The sequence below is a fragment of the Plecotus auritus genome, assembly GCF_963455305.1.
Source record: "Plecotus auritus genome assembly, chromosome: 7".
Lineage (NCBI taxonomy): Eukaryota > Metazoa > Chordata > Mammalia > Chiroptera > Vespertilionidae > Plecotus > Plecotus auritus.
The window spans coordinates 90,744,853-90,771,825 of record NC_137774.1 but is presented as its reverse complement, the minus strand read 5'-3'; the positions used below and the strand labels follow the sequence as shown (position 1 = coordinate 90,771,825).

The 26,973-nt window shown below is 39.8% G+C and overlaps 1 protein-coding gene across 2 annotated transcripts in view; it reads left to right on the top strand.

The window, feature by feature from the left end:
* The window catches only part of EIF4H (eukaryotic translation initiation factor 4H), a 30,890-nt gene extending 3,917 nt beyond the window's left edge, over window positions 1-26,973 (top strand). Inside the window, exons 2-7 of one of the 2 annotated variants that reach the window (XM_080678061.1) lie at window positions 14,620-14,807; window positions 19,247-19,311; window positions 19,400-19,496; window positions 19,791-19,850; window positions 24,534-24,671; window positions 24,936-26,973. In XM_080678061.1, coding sequence (XP_080534187.1) covers window positions 14,620-14,807; window positions 19,247-19,311; window positions 19,400-19,496; window positions 19,791-19,850; window positions 24,534-24,671; window positions 24,936-25,075 — 688 coding nt within the window. In that variant the 3' untranslated portion in view covers window positions 25,076-26,973. The remainder of the gene's footprint in view (window positions 1-14,619; window positions 14,808-19,246; window positions 19,312-19,399; window positions 19,497-19,790; window positions 19,851-24,533; window positions 24,672-24,935) is intronic. The other variant, XM_080678062.1, reaches the window with a different exon arrangement.

Here is a 26,973-nt window from a genome sequence, read left to right as displayed (position 1 = left end):
CTCTGAGCCTCATTTTCTCCACTTGTAAGATAGAAACTCCTCTGATGGGCTGTTGGGAGTATTAAATGAGATATATATATAAGTGTGTGACACAATATCTAGTACATAAAAATGCTTAATATTTGGTAGCTATTGGTTTATAATTTTTTTTAATTCTTAAAATATTTCCCTTGAGGTTAGTAGAGTGGGAAAAGTTCTGTTGAGTGAGTTTTTACTCAACTGGCTGTATATCTAAATCCAAGTAAGAAATCTGTTCCAGGATACAACGAGTATTATAAGTGAGTACTAAGTAATTTGTTCTTTGAAATTGTTGGTTTGTTACAGAATTTATGCTTGGAATGTTTAATATAAATGCCTCTGAGATTTCTAAAAACTTTCTTAGTATATTTTTCGCATTTATATTTCTGTCTGAAACTAACCTGAGTATTCTGGGAAGACTTGAATTATGACATCCAAATTAGAACATCCAAAGCAGAATGTTTTGGGGGGGGGGGGGGGGTGTCAGTCCAAGATCAGTTCCCATCTTACCCTAAGAAAAGGAAGAGTTGGGCCAGAGAGCCTGCACTGCCTCTTGACCTTTTCATTAAAGTCGTCTTTTAAAATTGAATGTCCTAGATTCTTTGACGTTTTCCCCATGTCATGGTTCCTAAATGTTTCTTCTTGATGGGGTCCTTTGGATGTACTCCAACATGTTGATACTCCATTGAAAATACAGCACCTCCAGTAAGCATTGTCTAGGGTAGATGGAGACTGGTATCCCTTATTCTACACACATTCTTCTGTAATTTTTTTTAAAATATATTTTTATTGATTTCAGAGAGGAAGGGAGAGGGAGAGAGAGAGATAGAAACATTAATGATGAGAGAGAATCATTGATCGGCTGCCTCCTGCACGCCTCCTACTGGGGATCGAGCCCGCAACCTAGGCATGTGCCCTTGACAAGAATCGAACCCAGGACCTTTTAGTCTGTAGGCCAATGCTCTATCTACTGCACCAAACTGGCCAGGGCCATTCTTCTATAATTAGTTGCATTTTTGGAGCCTTTTGAACTGGCTTAATAGAAGATAGTTGATTTCTCATACCTGCTTCTGAGTTAGGTTTTGGTTGACATAGGTATGTGAACAAAGGTATATATTTTCCAGCCTTACACAGATAAGTTGGAAAAGGGTGTATTTTAATAGCCTTTTCAAGTAATTGTGGGTATTCTTATTCAAAGAAAACTCAACAAGTGGCAGTTTCCATAAAGGTTAGTTGCAATGTATAATCTGAAACTTGATCAATAGGCTTATCATACTGTTAACATTGAGAAATATATATTTATTTTTTAAGAAGTATATATTTTTTATTGATTTTAGAGAAAGAAGAAGGGAGGAGAGAGAAATATCTATCGGTTCCTTCCCATACACATACCCACCGGGAATTGAACCTGCGACCTTCCAGTGCATGGGATGAGGCTCAACCGACTGAGCCACACCAGCCAGGGAGCATGTGTCTTATATTTTGAATGAAATGATACACAGGGTCATTTAAGCAATGCCAGTAGACTGAATTATGCAGATCTTCCAAATGTTGACACATTTCTTTATACCGTATCAAAAATCACGTTTATTGCTATCACTATCAATTTTCACCTGAAAATTTCAGGTATTGGGAGTCTGCCAAGCTTATGTTGATGAGTAAAAGTTTTCTAAAGTTCTATTTTTTTTTTTTTTGCTTGAAAGCCTTCATTTTATCATTGGCAACAGGTACTGTTGTTCTCCTTGAAGTGACAGACTCACTTCATTTTCAAGAAAATGTCTGCCAAATTCCCATCTGCATAACCAGTTTGTCAATTCTTTCGGGTAAAAATGATGTTTCATGAAACAAATAGCTAGTACAGCTTGTAATTCACTTACATGAGTGCTTTTCCTGGAGATAACCATCGTACTTCTGTAAGTAGCAGAAGTGCTTTGTCCCCATCTCGTAACATGAGATATTAAAAAGTGGGTCACAATTTAATATAATTAATAATTTTTACTGCTTTATCAAAGACATTCTTTACTGAAGCTGGCTTCCCTCCCCCGCCCCCTTAAGTACTACAAGTGAAACATGAATAATAATTCATTTTAGTGCCCCCTTCTTGATTTGTGCTAAGGCCAGTTATAAGATCAGTGTAGGTCTCTGATAAAAAGGGAAAACTTAACAGGAATACCACAGTTAGTAAGCCTAACGCACTGTTAAATAGAAGAAAGGTGTGACTCTGGAGGACAGAGCTAGAATCAAAAGAAGTAAATTTTAGTGTTCTTTAGAGGTTGAAAATATGAAGAATTGCTACTTGAGGTAATCTGTAATGGAAGAACTTCAATGTGGTCTATATTGGGCTGGAATTTACCAGTTGCTCATTTTACCTAACACTTAAACATTAATCTGAACATTTTCATGCATAAACAGAAGTGTAGACCCTTATGCTGTCCTTACCCAGTTTCTTTTTTGTGTGTTTGTGGCTTTATATATACATATATATAACAGAAAATTTACCATTTAAGTGTACAATTCAGTGTCACTAATGTTCACAGAGGTTGCAATTCAGTAATCACAATGGTGTGTAACGATTACCATTCTATTTCTAGAACTTGTGCATCATCTCAAACAAAAACTACCCATTAAGCTAAGCTACTTTCCATTTCTCAGAGTTAACTTCATAAACATTTTTTGCTATTCCTGTTTCATCTATCTTCTCCATGGTGGGGAGAGGATAGAATATTTTAAGACCAACTCCAGCCATCCTATCATTCAATCTTAAAATGTTTGAAATACTTAACTATGTGTCTATTTTATTATTATTATTATTATTATTATTATTATTTTAGAGAGGAAGGGAGAGGGAGAGAGAGAGAGAAACATCAATGATGAGAGAGAATCATTGATCAGTTGCCTCCTGCATGCCCCACACTGAGGATCGAGCCTGCAACCCGGGCATGTGCTCTTGACCAGAGTCGAACCCAGGACCCTTCAGTCCGCAGGCGGTGCTCTATCCACAGAGCCAAACCAGCTAGGGCTATGTGTCTAATTGAGAAGAGTTTTTTTTAACTAGCAGCTTTTCTGTTATCTAGTCCATGTTCATTTTTTCCCATTTGTCAAGGTTATTCATATACGTGGCTTGTTTAAATCTGCAAAATATTTGATTATAGAAAAACTTAAAACACAAAAGCAGTCTAGTATAATGACCCACTCATATATCTATTACCCACTTTTGTTTGTTATTCCTCACCTGAGAATATTTTCCCATTGATTATTTGTTTTTTTGTTTTTTTATTTGTTTTTTAGAGAGTGGAAAGGAGGGGGAGAGACACAGAGAGAGAAACATCAATGTGAGAAAGACACATCAATTGGTTGCCTCTGGCATGCACCCTGACCAGGGCCGGGGATCAAGCCTGTAGCTGAGGTATGTGCCCTTGACTGGAATCGAACCCAGGACCCTTCAGTCCATAGGTCAATGCTCTATCCAAAGATAAAAACTTTAAGAAATATGACTACAGTACAGAGCCCAGCCAGAGTTGTTCAGTGATTTCACATCAACCTATGAATCAGGAGGTCACAGTTCAATTCCTAGTCAGGGCACATGCCCGGATTGCGGGCTCAATCCGTAGTGTGGGGCATGCAGGAGGCAACTAATCAGTGTTTCTCTCTTTGCCTCTCCTTTCCTCTCAGAAATCAATAAAAATATATATATTTTTAAAGTAAAAAATGAACTCTAGGTTTTAAAGTAAATTGTGTGGTTTTAAATTGTGGATTATATAAAATCTAACATTGAATGGAAATGTGAAACTTCATTTAAAATTAATTAATTGGAGCTGGTTTGTAGAATGTCATGTCAAATAATAAGCATTCTAATTTAGAAAAAGAAGAACTCAACCTATAAAGTTCAGAACTAATCCATAGATACAGTTTACACTGGAGCTTTTTTGTGGCAATATTCTCTTAGGACCAATAAATAGATCGGAGAATTATGATTTTATTTCCTCTGGAAAATCTGGGACTTTTGAATTGAGTAACCTTTCGCCCACATACAGTTATTATATTAATAACTTGATTACTTGCTTTCATTAATGTGTGGGAATCCAAAACTTTAGAATGTTATGATATATGCCTTTTTCCTAGTAAGAAAATTCCCTAAAGGACTATGTAAACCAGAAGTTCCCCTTATGTTGACTATTCATCTACAGCGGCTCTCAACCTTTTTAATGCCGCAACCCTTTAATACAGTTCCTCATGTTGTGGTGACCCCAACCATAAAATTATTTTTGTTGCTACTTCATAACTGTAATTTTGCTACTGTTATGAATCGTAATGTAAATATCTGTGTTTTCCGATGGTCTTAGGCGACCCACAGGTTGAGAACCGCTAGCAGGGTCGCCTAAGACCATCGGAAAACACAGATATTTACATTACGATTCATAACAGTAGCAAAATTACAGTTATGAAGTAGCAACGAAAATAATTTTATGGTTGGGGTCACCACAACATGAGGAACTGTATTAAAGGGTCGCGGCATTAAAAAGGTTGAGAACCACTGATCTAAAACAAGGCTTATAAACTGCCTGTTGTGTCCTATTGGTAGATGACTAGATTACTTTAGTGGGTCCTGACAAGATGAAATGGAATAGAGAATAGTGTATTTTACTGAGTTAGTGCTGTTGGGCAAGCTTTTTTGTTTGTTTTAATATGTTTTTATTGATTTCAGAGAAAGGGAGAAAGATAGAAACATCATTGATGAGAGAGAATTATTGATTGGCTGCCTCCTGCGCGGCCCCTACTAGGGATCGAGTCTGCAACCCAGGTATGTGCCCTTGACTGAAATCAATCCCGGGACCCTTCAGTTCACAAGCTGATGCTCTATCCACTGAACCAAACCAGCTAGGGCTTGGGCAATCTTTTATTTGTGTAGTTAAAGTGCAGAGATATTAAGTCATGATGTAAAATGTATTTCTTGGTGTTGGTCACAGCCAAAATAATTTTTTGAATAACACGTAAGTACCTAATTGGAGTTGTCATCTAAATACATGGAACCCTCTGTTGTGTTAAAAAAAATTTCCTAATAAGAATACCCATATTGGTGAGAGAAGTTATTTGTGAGGCTAAAGTAGTTGCTAGGCTTATGACTTCATTGCTTCCACCCTTGGTAAGTACCAGATAATATAATTGGGAGTTGAAAGCAGTGTATAGGACAGATCTCCTGCAGAGGCTTGCATGCACATCCTGTAGTGAATGATCAGTTATCAAGATGAAGGGATTTAATTTTGAATGCTGACTGAAGGCCTTAGAAAATGCATATACTTAGCCCTAACTGGTTTGGCTCAGTGGATAGAATGTCGGCCTGTGGACTGAAGGGTCCCAGGTTCGATTCCGGTCAGGGGCATGTGCCTTGGTTGCAGGCACATCCCCAGTGGGGGGTGTGCAGGAGGCAGCTGATCTTTCTCTCTCATCAATGTTTCTAACTCTATCCCTCTCCCTTCCTCTCTGTAAAAAATCAATAAAATATTTTTAAAAAAAGAAAATGCATATACTTACAGGGAGATCTACTTGGAAATAATAAAGTGCCTTAATCCAAGTTGTGTTGGGCTAGTTAAAAAAAAACACACAAAACTACAATTAAAATTAGTATGGCATCTTAGATGGGATTCTGGAACAGAAAAAAGGACACTAGGTAAAAACTAAGGAAATATTAATAAACTGAACTTAGTTAATAATGTATCAACATTGGTTCAGTGATTATAACTAGAATATCTTATTTAATGTAAGGTATTAATAATAGATGGTGTAAGTGAAATAAGGGCTTGACTTTTGAGAGCTTAACTTTTTTTATTGTCTGGAAAATAGGTTACACATTTTGACTATTTTCCTTTAAGCATGCTCAATGGGTTCTGTCTTTGTTGCTTACTTGTATTTTACTCTTATAAAGACAGTCTTGTTGTGTTTTTATGTATGATCTAGCACAATGCCACATGCCAAATTATATGTACTAATGTTTCTAATGGCAACTGAAAGACCAGAGTTTGTTCATCAACCCTAATGAAATGAATCTCAGTTATCACCTAGAGGTAATAGAAGAACACCTAATGGTCCAAATACCAAAGTGAGAGGTTAATACTTCTTGGTATCTTGCCATTGGTCTTAAAGTTTTAAGATCGACAGCAACAGTGCTTAAATTGTGTATAGTTTCTAATGGGCCTAGAAATAATCATAAAATATCTTCCCAGAAATAACAGCATGTGTCCTTCATTTTTCATTAACTTTTATACTTTGGAAATAAGTCTTGAACACTTAATTTTCTCTTTCATATACTTATTGTATCTAATCCCAGCCCTAATGATTTGTAATCTTTATATTTTTTCTTAGGGTTACCCATTAGTCTCCTTTCAGTCCTATATATCTTTCTTTATTCACACATTATCATCTTGTTAAGAGTTCAGTGCTCTCCCTATCTACTATCTGGAAAGTGGAATCCAACTTCCTGTTGCTCCACTCTGCAGAGACTGCTCTCATTGCTGTCATCTGAATTTTCTGCAGTCCTTTGTTTGGAATACAATGCCTGGACCCCCTTCAGCTGAATTGTCAGCTCCCTTGAGGGCAGAAACTGAGAGATTTGTGCCCTCCTTACTCTATACTTCATGGACATTCAGATATTGATCTGAGTGAAGAAAAATGATTTGTCTGTGGAGGATTTTGATCATACTTGGAGTTGAAAGTCATATTTCCTAATACTGAGGATGTCATTTATTACCTTAAAAACTGTCATATATTGTTTTAAAAATCAATGGACTGTCCCCAAGTGACAGTAAGAAGTGGTAATGAGCAGGAAGGATCATTGTTCAGTGGTGGGATGGGATGGCCTGGAGTTTGCAGCACAGACCTTCAGATGTCTAATGGGAACGGGGAGGAGGAGTCTGCCTGGGCTGCCACCTATATCATCTGTTTCCTGATTTATATCCACTATTGCTAGTCCACCTGCTTCTGCATGAACAGTGTAACCTCGAGAGGGTTGTCTTCCTGTAACACTTTAGAATTGTTATTAAACTTTTAATTGTTATTAAAATTGTTATTAAACTTTTATTAAACTCGAGAGGATTGTCTTCCTGTAACACTTTAGAATTGTTATTTATGAAGTGTTTTTATGGTCAATTTTAAGCTTCATTATAAAATAAAGCTTTGAAATATAACAAGGAAACTTGAGGCAAAGAAGTGATTTGGAAGAGGTACTATACCAAACTAGCTAAGGCCTCAAATGCGTCTTCTCTATGTTATTTTTAACCTGTTTCAGAAAGTGCTTTTATCTAACACAGCTTATTTGTTTAGTTAATAGTCCCTCTAACTTTAAATTAGTGTCAAAAGTATCTCATGGGAATTTTAGCTCAAAGAATATTTCTGACATTTGATTTTTTTTATTTGGTTGATAACAATATATTTTATTGTGTGCATATGCACTCTCTGGGATTGTCTCTCAAGTTGCTGGCACACTGTAGACGCTTCATAATGTTAGAGTGGATAAATTGAAGTCTACCTAGATGGCCCCAACCCCACTGCCCTGTCGTGTCTTCAGGGAACTAACTGCTTGATGTGGAAAGCTAAGAAAAACTGAAATCCTGTAGAACTGCCTACATCAGATAGGGTAATATTTAAGACTGCTTCAATAATTCTTAAGAAAGTGTCTAGAGCAGTTATTTTCACCCTGTTCATTTCATGGCATACATAAATTTCTAAAATCCTGCAGCACACCAGAAAAATATATTTTTTGCCGATCTGACCAAAAAAATAGATATAATTTTTATTTACTCATATTGGACAGCTATTGTTGCATTGGCTATTGTTATTTTTTTATTGGACAATCTAAGGGAAAAGAGGTCAGTGCCCCTGACTAACTAGTCAAGTATTGCATGTTTTAAAAATTCTTGAAGCACACCATTGTGCCTCTTTGTTGCACACTGGTGGAAAATCACTGGTCTAGAGCAAGCATGTCAAGCTCTCATCCCATGGGCCACATGCCTCGTTTATTTGGTCTGTGTTAGCCTTTGAGTTTCACATGCTTGGTCTAGACGCAGTGGTCTCGGCAAACTGCGGCTCGCGAGCCGCTGTTTGCTGCTCTGTTGACTAATGAGTTTGCCAACCACTGCCTTAGGGAAAAACACTTAAAAAACATTTTAATAATGTACTAATGTCTTTAACCTGAAGTCAAAACTTCTGGTAAGGGTAATGCCTTACGCAGTGGTCAGCAAACTCATTAGTCAACAGAGTGGCAAACCGCGGCTCGCGAGCTGCAGTTTGCTGACCACTGCCCTAGAGTATTAAGCCACTGGTGGTTTTGTGAGGCTAGGGTGAAATGAGCAAGTTGTTGGACTTGGGTTAGTTTAGTTTTAGCGCTTAAAATACTGCTTCCCTAAAATGGGGTGGTTCTATCTTCCCAAAGCTGGCTTCTTATCCTACTACATTCTTATTAGTGTCCCCATTGTCTTATTACCATTCATGGAGGCAGCAGCAGTTCTTATCAAAGCTCTTCTGGCACCCTATTCAATCCGAGGTCATCTGATCCTATCTTTTCAGTTCTACATGGAACACACTCCATAAGTTCTCATGTAAACATTTAATATGCCCTTTCAGCAAGCCTCCCTCCCTCTATTTTCCTGACTTATTAAACATACACATGGAATTTATCATCTCTATATGCTCCCCTTCACCTTAAATTTAAATAAAAATGATTGTAGCTTTTTTCTTTTTTTACATATACAGCAGGTCCTCAAATAACATCATTTCATTCAACGCAGTATCTTTTTTTTTTTTTTTTAATATATTTTATTGATTTTTTACAGAGAGGAAAGGAGAGGGATAGAGAGTTAGAAACATCGATCAGCTGCCTCCTGCACACCTCCCACCGGGGATGTGCCCTCAACCAAGGTACATGCCCTTGACCGGAATCGAACCTGGGACCTTTCAGTCCGCAGGCCGACGCTCTATCCACTGAGCCAAACTGGTCAGGACTCAACGCAGTATCTTAATAACATTGGTGTGATGCTGTAGGAACTTAAACTCTTGGTTTATATTAATTAGTCTATGCCAAAATTGTTTTATTATATATGTTTTTAACATTTAATTATTTCTTTTTCTTTTTTTTTAGAGAGAGAGAAACACTAATTTGTTGTTCCACTTATTTATGTATTCATTGGTTGCTTCTTGTATGTGTCCTGACAGATCAAACCGACAACCTTGGTATATGGGGATGATGCTCTAACCAAATGAGCTGTATGGCTGGTACTTTGTTATATGTTATTTTGCTTAAAGTCCCAGAATCTATCAACAATAAGAGAATATATACACAAACACTCACGTATGCAAATATAGTTGTTTGTGTTTTATAGGTGTTACTCAGTTGTGAGCTGATTGAAGGCAAGGGACTATTTTCCATCGGATATTTAATAAATGTTGCATAAATGAATTTAAAGTGTTTATTTTTCATACTCCATTTTGACATTTTTCTGTATGTTCATACTGTATTTTATGTATTCAGTATCCAGTTCTAAAGAGTATCTTATTGAAAGTAATTTAGGTTTTATAGTATTGAGATAATAACAGTTGTGTTGTATACTATCCACAGTGTTAAAAATGCAAAATAAGTAACATTTGCTAACCTTTGGAGAGGGGGCAGTGGAATGCAATTCACTTAATAAACCTATTTTTTTCTGGTGTTCTTAGGACAGAATACAGAATAACCCTATATAATAAAAGGTTAATACGCAAATCGACCGAACAGTGGGCAGACGTTCAACGCAGGAGCTGCTCCCTGGTGGTCAGTGCGCTCCCACAGGGGGAGCGCTGCTCAGCCAGAAGCCCTGAGCCGGGCTCACAACTGGCGAGCACAGGAGCGATGGCGGGCGGGAGCCTCTCCCACCTCTGCAGCAGTTGGACATCCCCCGAGGGCTCCTGGACTGTGAGAGGGTGCAGGCTGGGCTGGGGGAACACCCCCACACACACCCCACCCCGAGTGCACGAATTTTGTGCACCGGGACTCTAGTACTTAATAATTCCTGTTGGGAAGTAGCAGAATTCTGAGTCGTTATTAAACTTAAAATGTTTAGTCAACTAAGAATTGTCATGTCTTAGTTCTTTTCAGAAAAAAACATCCTAAAGAATATTTAACCCTGCCAGGTAGCTCAGTTGGTTAGAGCAGTTTGCCGACCGCTGGGTTAGAGCATCGTCCCCATATGTCAAGGTTGCGGGTTCGATCCCCAGTAAGGGCACATACAAGAAGCAACCAATGAATGCATAAATAAGTGGAACAACAAATAGATGTCTCTCTGCCTCCCTCCCTCTGTCCCTGCCTCCCTTCCCCTCTTTCCTTTCTTCCTTCCTCCCTCCCCTCTCTCTAAAATCAATAAATAAGACATTTTTTAAAAGAATTATATTTATTACCAAATATTTACCTGGAGTTTATTTCAAGGGAAGGTGTGAAATTTCTTCCATGATACTTCTAGCAATATATGGAAATGAGGTTGCATTCCAGGACTGACATTCATATTTCCCCTGCAAAAAGGATAACTTTGAGCAGATCTTTGGTTGTTGAGACTTGTTTGTTTTAAATATTTATTTTAAAAGAAATAATACCTCCCTTTTAATTTTTTTCCTCCTGCGTTCTGTGAACATTTTATTTTGAAAAATTTTCAAATCTATAGTAAAGTTGAAAGAACGACACAATGGACTCTGATAGATTATTAACAAGTTTTACATTTGCTCTATATATACATGCACGCACACATATCCTTTATGCTGAACCCTTTGAAAATAAATGTTGGCTGCCTCAACACATCACCCTGAATACTTTAAGTCTCTTGAGAACAAGGGCATTCTACTGACTGACTACAGTAGAATTGTCATTGGTAAGAAATTTAACATTGATGCAATAGTATCTATACTTGCCATATTCAAATTTCTCCATCTACTTTTTCTTTTATAGCTATTCATTTCAGGATCCAAAGATCACACATAGCATTGGTTGTCATATTTCATTAGTCTCCTGTCTTTTTTGTCTTTCCTGACTGACATATTTGAAGAACCCCCGCCAATATAGAAGGCATACAATATAAGCTTGTTTCATTATTAGTGACTAGAAGCCCAGTGCCTGAAAATTCATGCACTCGTGGGGTTTCTCAGCCCAGCGGCCTACACTCTCTCGCAGTCTGGGAGCCCTCACTCCTTACAGCCCGCCTGCTCTCTGCTCCTTACAGCTCAGCTCGCTGCTCCTTAGCACTGCCATGGAGGCGGGAGAGGCTTCCGCCACTGCAGCTTTGCTTGCCAGTCATGAGCCTGGCTCAGGGCTTCTGGCTGAGCAGCACTCCCCCTGTGAGAGCGCACTGACCACCAGGGGGCAGCTCTTGCGTTGAGCATCCGCCGCCTGGTGGTCAGTGCACATCATAGCAACTGGTCGTTCCACCATTTGGTCTATTTGCATATTACCCTTTTATTATATAGGATACTAAGTTCAATTACCTAGTTAAGGTGGTGAGTGCCAGATTTTTCCATTTAAGAAGAAACTTTCCCCCCCCTTGAGATTAATGATCTATAGGGTGATAATTTGAGATCATGTGAATATCTTGTTCCCTAAAAACCAGTTTATCAGTGGTTAGGCATCCATTGATGAGCCTGGCCTGAATCTGTTACTACTAACTACATTGCAGAGTAATGATTTTCTAATTATGTGATTCCTTTTACATTTATTAGCTGACATTCTTATTGATATAAAGAATAGTTCCCCTTCCTGTTCATTCATTCATTCTTCCATTTTAATAGACTACTTTTAAGAGCAATTTTGGGTTCATGGCAAGATTGAACAGAAATTACACAGTTCCTATATAAACCCTGCCCTTGCACATGCACAGCCTCCCCTGTTTGCAGAATAGTAGTACATTTGTTACAATCAATGAACTTCTACATTTATAACGTCATTATCTACATTCATCATGTCATTATCACCCAAAGTCCAGTTACATTAGGGTTCACTTTTAGTGTTGTACATTCTATGGGTTTGGACAAATGTTTAATGACCTCACTTATTTTTTTTTTTTAAGAGTGGATAGCATTCATTTATTCACTGTTATAATCAGGCATCTACCAGTGACCCAAATACTCCCATCTCCCATCCTCAATTTATGGCTCCTAGTCTACAAAAAATCAAGCAACATTGAAAGATGGGCCCTACTAATAACAGAAACGAAAAGTCATCTGGAAAACACGACACAGGGTTTTCACGTTTTTGTTTTCTCATCTGTCCTTCCTTTGAATCAAAGCCCAGCCTGGTAGAGTTTCACAGTCACTTTCTTTAGGCTGGGTTTTTTAAATTTCTTTATTGATTAAGGTATTACATATGTGTCCTTATTCCCCCATTACCCCCCACCTCCCATTCATGACCCCACCACCCTGTTGTCTGTGTCCATTGATTAGGCTTATATGCATGCATATAAGTCCTTTGGTTAATCTCTCCCCCTTACCCCCACCCTCCCCTACCTTCCCTGAGGTTTGACATTCTGATTGATGTTTCTCTGTCTCTGGATCTATTTTTGTTCATCAGTTTATGTTGTTCATTATATTCCACAAATGAGTGACATCATGTGATATTTATCTTTCTCTGCCTGGCTTATTTCACTTAGCATAATGCTCTCATCTCCATCCATGTTGTTGCAAATGGTAAGAACTCCTTTTTTACTGCAGTGTAGTATTCCATTGTGTAGATGTACCACAGTTTTTTAATCCACTCATCTACTGATGGGCACTTAGGCTGTTTCCAAAACTTAGCTCTATGGTGAATTGTGCTGCTATGAACATAGGGGTGCATATGTCCTTTCTGATTCGTGTTTCTAGTTTCTTGGGATATATTCCTAGAAGTGGGATCACTGGGTCAAATGGGAGTTCCATTTTTAGTGTTTTGAGGAAACTCCATACTGTTCTCCACAGTGGCTGCACCAGTCTGCATTCCCACCAGCAGGGCACAAGGGTTCCTTTTTCTCTGCATCCTCGCCAGCACTTGTCATTTGTTGACTTGCTGATAATAGCCATTCTGACAGGTGTAAGATGGTACCGCATTGTTGTTTTGATTTGCATCTCTCTGATGATTAGTGACTTTGAGCAGGTTTTCATATGTCTCTTGGCCTTCCTTCTGTCTTCTTTCGAAAAGTGTCTATTTAGATCAGTTGCCCATTTTTTGATTGGGTTGTTTATCTTCTTTTTGTTAAGCTGCATGAGTTCCCTGTAAATGTTGGAGATTAAACCCTTATCGTTGATATCATTGGCAAATATGTTCTCCCATTCAGTGGGCTTTCTTGTTGTTTTATTGATGGTCTCCTTTGCTGTGCAAAAGCTTTTTTATTTTGATGTAGTCCCATTTGTTTATTTTCTCTTTAGTTTCCATTACCCTAAGAGCAGTATCAGTGAAGAAATTGCTTCGGCATATGTCAGAGATTTTTCTGGCTGTGGATTCCTCTAGTATTTTTATGGTTTCTCATCGTATGTTTAAGTCCTTGATCCATTTAGAGTTTATTTTTGTGTATGGTGTAAGTTGGTGTTCTAGTTTCATTTTTTTGCATGTATCTGTCCAATTTTCCCAACACCATTTATTGAAGAGACTGTCTTGACTCCATTGTATGTTCATGCCTCCTTTGTCAAACATTAATTGAGCATAGTGATTTGGGTCGATTTCTGGGTTCTCTATTCTATTCCATTGATCTATATGTCTGTTCTTGTGCCAGTACCAGGCAGTTTTAAGAACAGTGGCTTTGTAATACAGCTTGAAATCTGGTATTGAGATCCCACATACTTTGTTCTTCTTTCTCAGGATTGCTGTGGCTATTTGGGGTCTATGACCTCACTTATTTTTATATTACCTGTAAATCATTATTAATCTCAGGTTGTAGGTGGTGGTGATAATGGTACTTGTTACTCTATTCATATATACTGTGCGTTAGGCAGGGTTTTAATTTTAAGCACCTTACATTTGTTATTTTTTCAATAACTTTGAAAAAATAACAAATGTAAATGGCTAAGTAATATGCAACACACATTTGAGGACCCAGTGAAGTAAAGCATGGGGAGTGGAGAGTATATGTACATAGATTTCTTTGCACAAAATCTAAAATTTTTACTAGAATGTTATTCAAAACTAGACAATAGCAAGAATTATATCGTAAATGCATTAAACTTCAGCAGCTTCAGTTCAATACAATGACTCTGGACAGTCTACTTTTAGTATGTATTTATTAGTATTGGGTGTGAGGGAGGGCATTTGCTTAGGTTTTAGGAGATAAACATTTTGCAGATACTGATTCTAAGTGAATATGAGAGAACCATAGGAGCATATGTTCTATTTGAATTTGATTTTTCCAGAGAAATGTATGTTTATGTAGATGCTGTGATTCTGAGGATATTTCTGTCACTCTGAAACAGGCACCTTTTTATATTTGGAATACTCTTATAATAAATTTCCAGGTGATGTAATTGTACATTAGAGTGGAATGTGTAGCTGGCTGGATGGCATTTTTATTTTTCTTGATCTGGGACAGGAATACATGGACAGATTTGAATGCTGTCTGTTTCCCCTCCTAGGTCTCGCGGCACTGCTGGTGGCCATGGTTCCCGTACCCAGAAGGAGCTGCCCACAGAGCCCCCCTACACAGCATATGTAGGAAATCTACCTTTTAATACGGTTCAGGGCGACATAGATGCTATCTTTAAGGACCTCAGCATAAGGAGCGTACGACTAGTCAGAGACAAAGACACAGACAAATTCAAAGGTGAGTTTGGGGGAATTCTTATTTTACATTATTGTAAGCGGGGAGGTGGGCCGTGGGGGGTCTAAACCAGAATGTTTTAGTGAACCACAGGGCTCTAATTATGAAAGTGTTCTAAATGTTTGCTTGGTCCAAGTAGCTGCAATAAACATAGCACTTTGACTCATAGGCCTTCAGTTCTACTTGGGGGGAAATGTTTTATACATCGTCTAGTTTGTAGAAATATGTGGCATATATCCAAGTAAATCTACTATTTCTTTGCCTGACCTATGTAGCAGTCTTGTCTGACACTAAAGGAGTTAATGAAGAGAAGTGAACAAATAAATCTAAGGATTTTTCCGGTGTATTTCACCTTAGCCAACTCGTGCATTTTTCTTGGTAGCTTTCCTATAATTCAGTTATTTATTATAAATTCCAAAAGATAACCTAATAAGTGTTATTATCACTGTACATTTGTGACTTCAGAGTATGTGTTTGGGAGAGGGTTGAGTCAAATTTCAGATACAGTTAGTGTCTATAGATTAATATCTTAAGGGCAATTGAGCAGAGGAGTAAGAATGAAGAATCAAATGACATCATCATCATCTAGCTTTCAAGGTTGCCTGAAGGGAAACGTGCCCAGTAGTTAAATGCCTGGTGCAAGGTATAAAGGCATTTGGTTTACATTATTTATCCAGAAGTATGTCCATGAAAAGTAGAGTCACTGTGGTGACTTACAGTGGGGAGCTGTACAAGAAGCAGAGGTGTTGCTCATCTGAGTGATTCTGTATGTAGTGGTATTTTTTTTTTAACTTTTTGAAAGCTTTTTGACTTTAGAACCTGAAACTTTGTTACCGAGTGATTAAACACTGAAAACAAATATATTGATTAATCTTCTGTAAGTCCCACCTAGTTTGCTTGCTAAAAAGCATTTAGGAATTCAGAGTTAAGGTAAAAAATGTGTAGGTGAAGCCAGCCTTTGGGATGAGTCAGTAGCAACAGCAGGTACTATCTCATAGCAAATCATCTTCCATTTCAACAGCTCTAGGGTGTGAGATGTGGGACTGGGCTGGGGTTGCCTCTTTGAACTTTGGAGTGGTTTTCTCAATTTCTCTAAACATTGAAGCTATTTAGGGAAGAAGGTGGGAGGGCAGGGGATACTTTCCAGCCAAGCAGTACATTCTTTGTGTAAGTACTTACTGAGCAAATGGAGAACAGGAATAGTTTGGACCCAGGCCTTCAAAGCACTTGCAGCCTAGTGGTATTTGAAGGTAAAGTGTAGTCATCACACAGGATAAGGATACTCTGGCAGGAGTGGGGGTGTGCAGGGTACCGTGTGAGCATATTACAGCAGGGAAAGTACTTAACCCAGATGTAGTCCCCGGGTGGCAAGGAAGGAACAAATAAATGTTGCACGTAAAAAGAAAGGCTTATTCAGAGGTTTTTATACCAACTACCTAGTAGTAGTAGGCACCTTCAGCCTCTCCTTCAGAGCATATCAATATCGACTTTGCCCTAACCGGTTTGGCTCAGTGGATAGAGTGTCGGCCTGCGGATTGAAAGGTCCCAGGTTCGATTCCGGTCAAGGGCATGTACCTTGGTTGCAGGCACATCCCCAGTAGGGGGTGTGCAGGAGGCAGCCGATCGATGTTTCTAACTCTCTATACCTCTCCCTTCCTCTCTGTAAAAAAGCACTAAAATATATTTTTTTAAAAAATACCGACTTTGAAATCTGTCTCAAAACCCCAATTACGGTATATCAAAGTCATTCAGAAGTCAGAACCAACAACTCTGCTGTGATCCAAGAAAGGTTTTAATATTATGGTGAAAACATATGAGAGCGCACGCGCCAGTGCGCACAAAGGCTGCAGAGGTTGCCACAGGCTTTCCCTAGTGGAAGGGAGTCAGAGGCTCCTGAATGTACTGAGCCCCAGTTCTGACTGCAGTGAACCCCAGTTCCAGGCGAGCCCCTGGGGACCCACGCTCTTGTGGGGGGAGTCTGGACTCTCGGGCGGAGACTCTGGAGCCGGGGAAGGCGGAGGACTGAAAGCGCGCACACGCCAGTGCGCACAAAGGCTGCGGAGGTTGCCACAGGCTTTCCCTAGTGGAAGGGAGTCGGAGATTCCTGACTCCACTGGGCCCCAGTTCTGACTGCACTGAACCCCGGTTCCAGGCGAGCCCCTGGGGACCCACGCTCTTGTGGGGGGAGTCTGGACTCTCGGGCGGAGACTCCGGAGCCGGGGAAGGCGGAGGACTGAAAGCGCGCGCGCGCACCAGTGCGCACAAAGGCTGCGGAGGTTGCCACAGGCTTTCCCTAGTGGAAGGGAGTCGGAGGTTCCTGACTGCACTGAACCCCGGTTCCAGGCGAGCCCCTGGGGACCCACGCTTTTGTGGGGGGAGTCTGGACTCTCGGGCAGAGACTCAGGAGCCAGGGAAGGTGGAGGTCTGAAGGCGCGCACGTGTGCGCAAGGGTAAGGCTGACAGGAAGCCAAGACTGAGACTCCACTCCATCCAAGCTGAGCACAGAGGCTATTGCAATTTGGCAAGTCTAATCCTATAAGGCTGTCTCCAGCACCGAACTTCTCCCAGCATAGACACAGCTGATCCTTACAGCCAACTGGCCTGGAGGTCAATTCTTCCCAGTGATACCAACAACAATCAAGACTTAATTACAACAAGGCTGTACACACAGTCCACAAAGGGGTGCACCAAGAGTGTCCACCTCAGGTTAACTGGGGAGGCAGACCCACTGGGCCATATTGGAAACCTAGCACACAAATCTACCTTACCAACTCAGGGAAGAGTGAAAATGCGGCGTCAAAGAATCAGATCACAAACGAAAGAAATGGAGGAAAACAAACGACTGGATATAGAATTCAAAACCACGGTTATAAGGCTTTTTAAGAATATCCTAGAAAAGGCCGATAAATATAACGAGACCCTCGAAGATATGAAAAAGGACCAACTAGAAATTAAACATACACTGACTGAAATAAAAAATATTATACAGAGACCCAAAAACAGACAAGAGGAACACAAAAATCAAGTCAAAGAATTGAAACACAAAGAAGCAAAAAACACTCAACCGAAAAAGCAAAAAGCAAAAAAAAAATCCAAAAAGTTGAAGATAGTGTAAGAAGACTCTGGGACAACTTCAAGCGTACCAACATCAGAATTATGGGGGTGCCAGAAGAAGAGAGAGAGCAAGATACTGAAAACCTATTTGAAGAAATAATGACCGAAAACTTCCCCCACCTGGTGAAAGAAATAGACTTACAAGTCCAGGAAGCCCACAGAACCCCAAACAAAAGGAATCCAAAGAGGACCACACCAAGACACATTATAATTAAAATGCCAAGAGCAAAAGACAAAGAGAGAATATTAAAAGCAGCAAGAGAAAAACAGTTAATTACCTACAAGGGAGCACCCATACGACTGTCAGCTGATTTCTCAACAGAAACTATGCAGGCCAGACGGGAGTGGCAAGAAATTTTCAATGTGATGAATAGCAAGAACCTACAACCAAGATTACTCTACCCAGCAAAGCTATCATTCAGAATTGAAGGGAAGATAAAGAGCTTCACAGATAAGAAAAAGCTGAAGGAGTTCATCACCACCAACCCAGTATTATATGAAATGCTGAAAGGTATTCTTAAAGAAGAGGAAGAAGAAAAAAGTAAAGAGAAAAATTATGAACAACAAATACATATCTATCAACAAGTGTACCTAAAAATCAAGTGAATTAAAAACCTGAGGAACAGAATAATCTGGTGAATATAATAGAATCAGGGGCATAGAAAGGGAGTGGACTGATAATTCTCAGGGGGAAAGGGGTATGGGGGAGTTCATGAATTGACTGGACAAAAATCATACACCTATGGATAAGGACAGTGCGGGGGAGGTAAGGGCAGAAGGTGGGGTGGGAACTGGATGGAGGGGAGCTATGGGGGGAAAAAGGAGAAATAATTGTAATAATCTGAATAAAGATTTATTTTAAAAAAAACAAACACAGCTGCTATTTTAGTGCCTGTTTGATTAGTACTTTCTGAGAAAATATAACTGAGAGGGAGGAATACCAATCAAGTTCTATTTATTTAAATATATTTTTATTGATTTCAGAGAGGGAGGGAGAGATAGAAACATCAATGATGAGAGAATCATGATCAGCTGCCTCCTGCACACCCTCTATTGGGGATCAAGCCCATAACCCGGGCATATGCCCTGACCGGGAATCGAACCATGACATCCTGGTTCATAGGTCAGTGCTCAACAACTGAGCCACGCTGGTGGACAAGCTCTATTTATTGAAAAGTAAAAATGTTCTTTCAGGCTCTACTAGTCTGTAGTCATCTAAATGCAACAAAAGTGGTAGTTCGTATGTGGGCAAGTTGTACAAAATAGGGATCCCATCATAGTTTTAACCCATAATTTCTTGAGGAAATGGAATGTTTTCTCTCTTACAGGATTCTGCTATGTAGAATTTGACGAGGTGGATTCCCTTAAGGAAGCTTTGACATACGATGGTGCAGTAAGTATGTTCAGGTTTTCTCTGTCATGTTGTTAGTAGTTGAGTTTTTTTCTTGCTAATACTTACACTGTTTTCCCCTTATCATTAGCTGTTGGGTGATCGGTCACTTCGTGTGGACATTGCAGAAGGCAGAAAACAAGATAAAGGTGGCTTTGGATTCAGGAAAGGTGGACCAGATGACAGAGGTGATTGGTTCTTCTAAAACTGAACATACAACTTACTGATTACAACTCTGGAAGGTTACTAGTAGAACTCTGTCTTGTAGGTCTGATAGATTTTTGTGAGCTTTTATAAACATAAAATCTTAGAATAGATGATGCTTCTGCAAGCCTGGGGTTGTTTTTCCTGTTGGCAGCAAAAACTCTTTAATTTTGTTGAACTTCCCATCACAAGTTGTACATCGTCCCAGTGAATTTTTCCATGTGTGTGCAGCAAGGTAATGATCCGACCTCAACTTTATCTTTTTTGTGTATCCTCAGGAATGGGTGGCTCTCGAGAATCTAGAGGTGCATGGGAGTCCCGGGATGACTTCAATTCCGGTATCAGTATTTAAAGTATCACCACTTAACCTTTTTCAATGGCCTTGCTGCTGTTGTACATTTCTTGTGAGTAGCCGGCCTGGCCGGACTACTTCTTTAATGCCTTTGACAAATGAAACTTTCCCAAAAGGTACCCAGACATGCAATAAGCCTCTATTAGAACCTAAATATTTGGGGTAGGGCCTGTTAGACTGATCCACCTTGTTTTGTTTGTTACCTTTCCTTAGCCAGCTGTTCATTCTCACAGTGTCTAGCCCAAGGAAACTACTTGGTGGCTCTTGTTCGTGTGTATCGCACAAATAGAATACTGTTTGTTACTTCTAGAAATATAGTATGGAGGTTCTAGAAACTTACAGAAGCCTTTTAACTGTGATTCCTGGTGGCTCCCTCTAAGGTGGTAAAAGAGTCCTTGTGACCTTTTTCTTGAGGGGTGCAGAACTCATGCCTTAATGATGGGCATGATCCACTTTACCATTCCTATTTTTTCTTTAGAGTGAGAGAGGAAGGGAGAGAAAGAAACATCAATTTGTTATTCCATTTATTTTATTCAGTCATTGGTTGATTCTTATATGTGCCCTGACCGGAGATCGAACCCGCAATCTTGGAGTATTGGGACGATGCTCTAACCAACAGAGCTACCTGACCAGGGCCTACCATTCCTTTTCTTAATTTACCAAGGCACGCCAATAGGTGCCTCCTAGCCTCAACTCAAGAGGCCAGTTTGCATGCCAGGCCTCTGCTTTGAAAGATCTCTTAAACATTTCTTCATCTCGTTACCTTTTTTTTTTTTTTTTAAGTAATTCATATGTGTAGTAAAAATGTCAACTGTAACAAAAGTAGAAAATTAAAAATAAGTGTTTTCTTTCCTATAAACTTGAGGTTATTTCTGTACTCTTCCAATATATGAGAACATCAACACCCCCACCCACCCAGCTATCACCCGCCCCCCATCAAAACAAAACTCAATATAAAGTAATGGGTAAGTATGGGGAAATTGGTACAAGGTGTCTTATGAGTCTAAAAAGTTTTCAAATTTATTTCCAATACTGCTTTAGCTAAACAGGTGACTATATCTGTTGAATAATTTATTTTTAAAAAGTCCTATAGCCAATTAGAAATGAGCTTATTCATAAAAGTACAGTATAATCCAGTAAACCTGTAATTTTATGTATAAGCTAGTCTCTGATTGAAACATGCAACAAATGTTTAAAGTCTTAAAGCCAATCCAGGTGCAGCAGTTAGTTGCTCAGTGAGTGGTGGTCTTTGACCTGCCAGTTGTGCATTCCTGGTACTATGGAAAGAGCACAGGGAGCTCATAGCTCTGGAACTGTGAAAGTTAACCAACTGGTGCCTTTCTACTATTGACTTAGCTTGGGCTTTAACTCTGAAGCAGAGACATATAGTGAGCTTAGCCAGAGAAACTACCTTGCCACTAACCAGTTTCAGTGTAAACTGCAATGTTTTGGTGAAGTGCCACATGGTAGAGTAATGCCTAAATACATTATTTATGAAAGCAGATCTATGTTATTCTTTAAAAGTAGGATGCTATTTTTTAATGCTATGTGCTGCTAAAAAAAAAAATTTTTTAAGCATCAAATAAAAATTAAAGTGTCCCACTACCGGAAATAGCCAGTGTGTTAAACTAAACTTTGTAAAGAAAACTCAGAAGATTCTCATGCATAGTGTGCCTCCTGGAAATCTCATCAAATTGATTAAACGATATTTGTTAATGTCGGCCTTGCTTTTCTCATAATCTTTCCAGTGCTCGTATCATAGGATATTTTGCAATGAAGCTGTCACTGATAATGTACACTGGTTTTTTTCTCCTATACTTTGTCGCATCCTCCTGGACAAAGTAGCAGTTGTGTTTACCTGTCTCATCAATGTGGGTGTGAGTTGATATGTTTTACTAAACACTGGCAGCAAAAAATCATTTAACATTATTAAAGGGAAAGTAACTTTACTTTCATACTCACATGGAAAGGGACACTTTACAGTTTAGATTAGTTTGGAGAAAGTGTCAGGTCAAAAGACTGAAGAATCTTATATTTGACTATGTGCATCCCAACGTGTTTTCCCCCAAAGCAGTGCTCTGATTTGGTCTAAATCTTTTTTAGAATTATTTTTATTGCTTGCTTTGTTAAAATGGGTATTGTTCAACTCGGTCTCTGAACTGGATTTTAAATAACTTGATCTATTTCCAAAATCCTTGCCACCCTTAAAGAACAGGAAAAGTACCATCATTACAGATAGAGTTATTCTCCATGTGTGCAGAATTTAGGTTCTATAGAAGCAACGAGAATATCGAATTAACAAATACTGATAATCTTCTAGGGGAAATAACAAGGTTAGGATTCTTTGAGCCTCTGATCATAGCATTTTGTCAGCAGCTGTATGCGTAAACTTGCTTTATGTGTGTTTCTATTTAAAGACACCTTATTTTCTATATATTGTTGATTCATTAATATTGAACTTGCCAGCAGCACTGTAACTCCATGAATGAAGCTTATCTAGCATGTATTTTCTCCCTAAGACACATCACAGCCTTCTTATGCTTAGAAACACTAGACGGCTCTTCAGCACTATTTGGAGGCCATTATAAACAAAAATTACCAACAAAAAACAAGAGCAAAAAAACTTTGCACTAAATAGGTCATGAAAAGAATCTATTTACAGTATGAGCTGAAACAAGGCAGAGTATATCTTGTTCCACCTCAACTGAGAACACTAGTCAGGTGACTCAAGTCTTTCACTGCTGTTTGCATGTCTGAATGGCAGTGAAAACACTGCAAGTATCAATTTGGGGGTTACAGGTAAATTTAGCAAGTAGATGAATTTGCAAATACAAAATCTATGAATAAAGGGGATCAAGAATCTATATATATAAAAGCCTAAGCGACCATCACAACCAAAACAAACGAATGGACGACTGAACAGGCTGCGTGGGGTGACCAGGCCGGCAGGGGGCTTAGTGAGGGATGACCAAATGACTGAGCAGCAGGCTGTGTGGGGTGACCAGGCCAGCGGGGGCGGGGGGGACAGTGAGGAGTGACCAAATGACCGAACAGCAGGCTGTGTGGGGCGACCAGGCTGGCAGGGGCAGCAGTTAGGGTTGACAAGGCCGGCAGGGGGGGGACAGTGAGGGGCGACAAGGCTGGCGTAGGGGGGGGCAGTTGGGGGCAACCAGGCCAGCAGGGGGGCAGTAAGGGGCGACCAGGCCAGCACAGGGGGCGGGGGGAGGAGTTAGGTGCAATCAGGTCGGCTGGGGGGAGGAGTTGGGGGTGACCAGGCAGGCAGGCAGGTGAGCACTTAGGAGCCAGTGGTCCCAGATTGGAGAGGGTGCAGGCTGGGCTGAGGGGACTCCCTCCCACCCCCCACACGAATTTTGTGCACCAGGCCTCTAGTATAGAAGAAGGTCTCAAGCTCAGGATTCTTCTCAACGATACATTCCTATAAAGCTTTGAACAATGGCACCATCCTTAGAGTGAGTAAAAGTAGTTATCTTTGGGAGCTTAAACAAAGGGGGCAAGCATATTTGTTCAATTACAATCTTATTAGCTATATTTTTACTGGAAGTTAACTTTTTTTTTTTTTAATATATTTTATTGATTTTTTACAGAGAGGAAATGGAGAGAGGGATAGAGAGTTAGAAACATCGATGAGAGAGAAACATCGATCAGCCGCCTCCTGCACACCCCCTACTGGGGATGTGCCCGCAACCAAGGTACATGCCCTTGACCGGAATCAAACCTGGGACCCTTCAGTCCACAGGCTGACGCTCTATCCACTGAGCCAAACCGGTTTCGGCGGAAGTTAACTCTTGATTTCAATGTTAAAAAGTTAATTAGCTTAAACTCCAATAACTGAAGGACTTGCACTTAAATACAAAACTAAATAAAACCCTAAAGTCCATTGAGAAAATACTCTTTGTTCTACACACTGATGAGAATTGTAACTTACTCTTAACATTTGTAAATGAGATGCATTTTACTTATGTTGATAATTGTTTTAGCAGATACACAAATGAATGAGGGAAACCCCTTTGCAAGTAGAGGAGGTGAGGTACAGGTTGGGTGTGAGGTGCTCTGCTCTTCAGCGTTGCCCCCTTAGGGAGTGGGCCTTACTCGGATAACTGCTTTGTTTACCACACAGGTGCTTTGCTTTTAGAATGATCCATCCTGAAACGCAGCAGGAACAGGAAAATGGGGAGTGTCACCCAGAGGTGACTTCGTATTTTTGTTTTGTCTTTGTATTTTTTTTGTTGTTGTTGTTATTTTTACATTCTAAATTGTCACTTCTAAATTTCAGGTTTATCTTTTTAATAACTATAGATTTATAATAGAAAACAGAATAAAATGTGAGGATTTTCATATTGTTTTAAGTCGTATTAGAATATAGTCTCATACGGTGTTTTCCTCTTTTCCTGCAGGCTAAGAATTTAATCAGCTTATTTTATTTTTCTCTCCCAAGATTCTTTTTTATTTAAAAAGACTATTTGCATTGAAATTATTGAACACTTTCATATTTGGACTCATTTTCAATGCATTGTACTTTGGAAAAACTTCAGATGCTGGACAAACTAAAGAACTTAAAATTCTAAAATTGGAAACAATTTACTCAAGCTATGTAGTCAGCTTTGAGACAGTAGTTTCAAAAGTAATTCAGTGTCATCTTTCTCTTCAGGCTTCAGGGACGACTTCTTAGGAGGCAGGGGAGGGAGTCGCCCAGGTGATCGGCGAACAGGCCCCCCAATGGGGAGTCGTTTCAGAGATGGCCCTCCCCTCCGAGGGTCCAATATGGATTTCAGAGAACCAACAGAAGGTATGGCGACAACTTGTAAAGGTACTTGGAGGGTACCTTTTCATGATATTTTGTACCTCATAGACATTTGCCTTCTTAAGCCATGCACAGTTACTGTAGACCTACCCTTGGTCTTAAATAGTAAGTTTATCTTTATTGTGTATCTAGGAATAGAATAGTTCTTCAAAGCTGTTAATTTTTAGAAATTGGGCTGGGCTGTAGAGATCATTTTACCCGGTGGGGAATGGGATCCATTCTTTTTAAACCTTGTTTTTTCCCTCCCAGAGGAAAGAGCACAGAGACCACGGCTCCAGCTTAAACCTCGAACAGTTGCAACACCCCTCAACCAAGTAGCCAATCCCAACTCTGCTATCTTCGGGGGAGCCCGGCCCAGAGAGGAAGTTGTTCACAAGGAGCAAGAATGAGCTGGTGGTTGGGAGGGAATGGGTTATGGGGGCAGTTAGAGCAAGACCGAAGCCTGGCTAGCCCCCTGGACCGGCAGTCCTGCAGTTACCATTCCTGCGCCTGACCTTTGTCCTCCTTTCTTACAAAGGAAACACAGAGCTTGTGAGTGCATGTCAGCAGTTAACAAGTGGTTTTTAGTACATTCTTGGCTTTGCTGTATCTAGTGCCTGTTTCGTGCTTTTTTTTTCTGCCACTCCTTTCCCCATTTCCTTCTGTCCTTTTTCCTTCTTGTTCCTTGTTTCCTTCCAGCACATGAGTTTCTCTAAAGGGACAAAGGCAGCCACCATGTGGGGAGCTCTTTGAATTGAGGTGCTGTTTCATTTTTCTCCTTCGCTTTCTCTTTTTACTTTAAACACACTGGCCAGACTCCAGTCACTTCCTTTGATTTTTTTTTAGTGCTTCTCTTCCGACCTGCATGTTGAGTTCTGTATTTCTGTGGCTTTCACATACACATAGACAAAATAAAAAATTAAAAAAAAAACACACACACAGAAAAGAAGTCACAAATTGGATAGCATTCTGTTTTTATTCAGCTTTGATCAACATACAGATTTTGAAACACCTTGTTTTCAAAACAAGGATAAAATGTCTGTTGATTCTTACAAATTTCCTTCATCCTATTTATAGGTAGTCCTGTCTCTATGGCCCCCTCCCCAGGTGGATTATTTGAGCAGAATAGGTTCAGATTTTGACAGTGAAACCTAAAGAGTAATGTGAGGTGTTCGTAGGGAGTTTACATGGGAGGATCAGTTGAATGCACTACTGTATTCACATGTTTTATTACTGCTTTTTCAACACTGTCCAAACTGGTTCCCTCCTTTCACCAGCTGTATGAGAGGCTCCTCTGGCTGGCTGAATGTATCAAACTGCCTGCTGCTGGTTTCCTTTCTACTGGGCACAGGTGCTTTGGGGGACTAAAGGGTAGGGGTGGGGGGGTGGTAGAGCTGTGCTGGGCTCACTTTATAGTGTGAACATTGCTTTTTCCAAATCCCTGTTATCTGTGTATTCTGCATCTCTCCCTTGCATTTATCTGTTCCCTAGTTTAACAATGAGATACTGTGCTTCCCACCATCCTTTACTTTTATAATGAAAATTAAAATGGGCCTAGAATCTGGCACTTTACTCTGTTTCACTTGATGAATTGAGAATTTTACTATGCATAGCTATCAAGAACCTTAAAATAAATGGTAGGTGGCTGTAAGTTCCTAGGTCTCATCTTTGGGACAGAGTTCATTGTTCCCACATACAGTGTTCAGCATCTACCCAGGGCTAGGGGTCTAGGCAATAGCTTTTGAGCTTGAACACCCATGTGTGGACAAATTAAATTCATTAGCACCCGAGTCCCACTCGTTTTATTGGGAGAAATTCAGGGTCAGCCAGCAGCTAGAGCGGTAGAGAAAAGAGGCCCTCGCCAGCATGCTGGAGGGCTGAGGGGAATCCTGGCCTATGCAGTGCAGTGTGCTTAGATAGTAGTTAGTCCCTAGCTGGCGTCCTTGGCGTCTACTCTGTCTTGTTACAAGGTCTCAGCCGTTTACAGAACTCTCCCTTCTTTCCTTCCACCTGTCATCTTTGCTTCTGAAATAAGAACCATTTGTGTAACACCAATACTTAACTTAAGAAAGACATGCATTATGTGGTTGTAACCAAACCTGATGCTTTCAGATGACCTACTTATATCTTCAATGTGGAAAAGATTAAGAAAAAACAAATTCATCTACACTTCTGGGCAATCCAGTTGACTTTTAAATGTAAGAATGGAATTCCAAACACTTAACACATTCAACTATATGACAGAAAGTAAATCTATGGATATGGTATTTTGTGAATGATCTTTTAAATAAAAGAAAACCTTACGTAA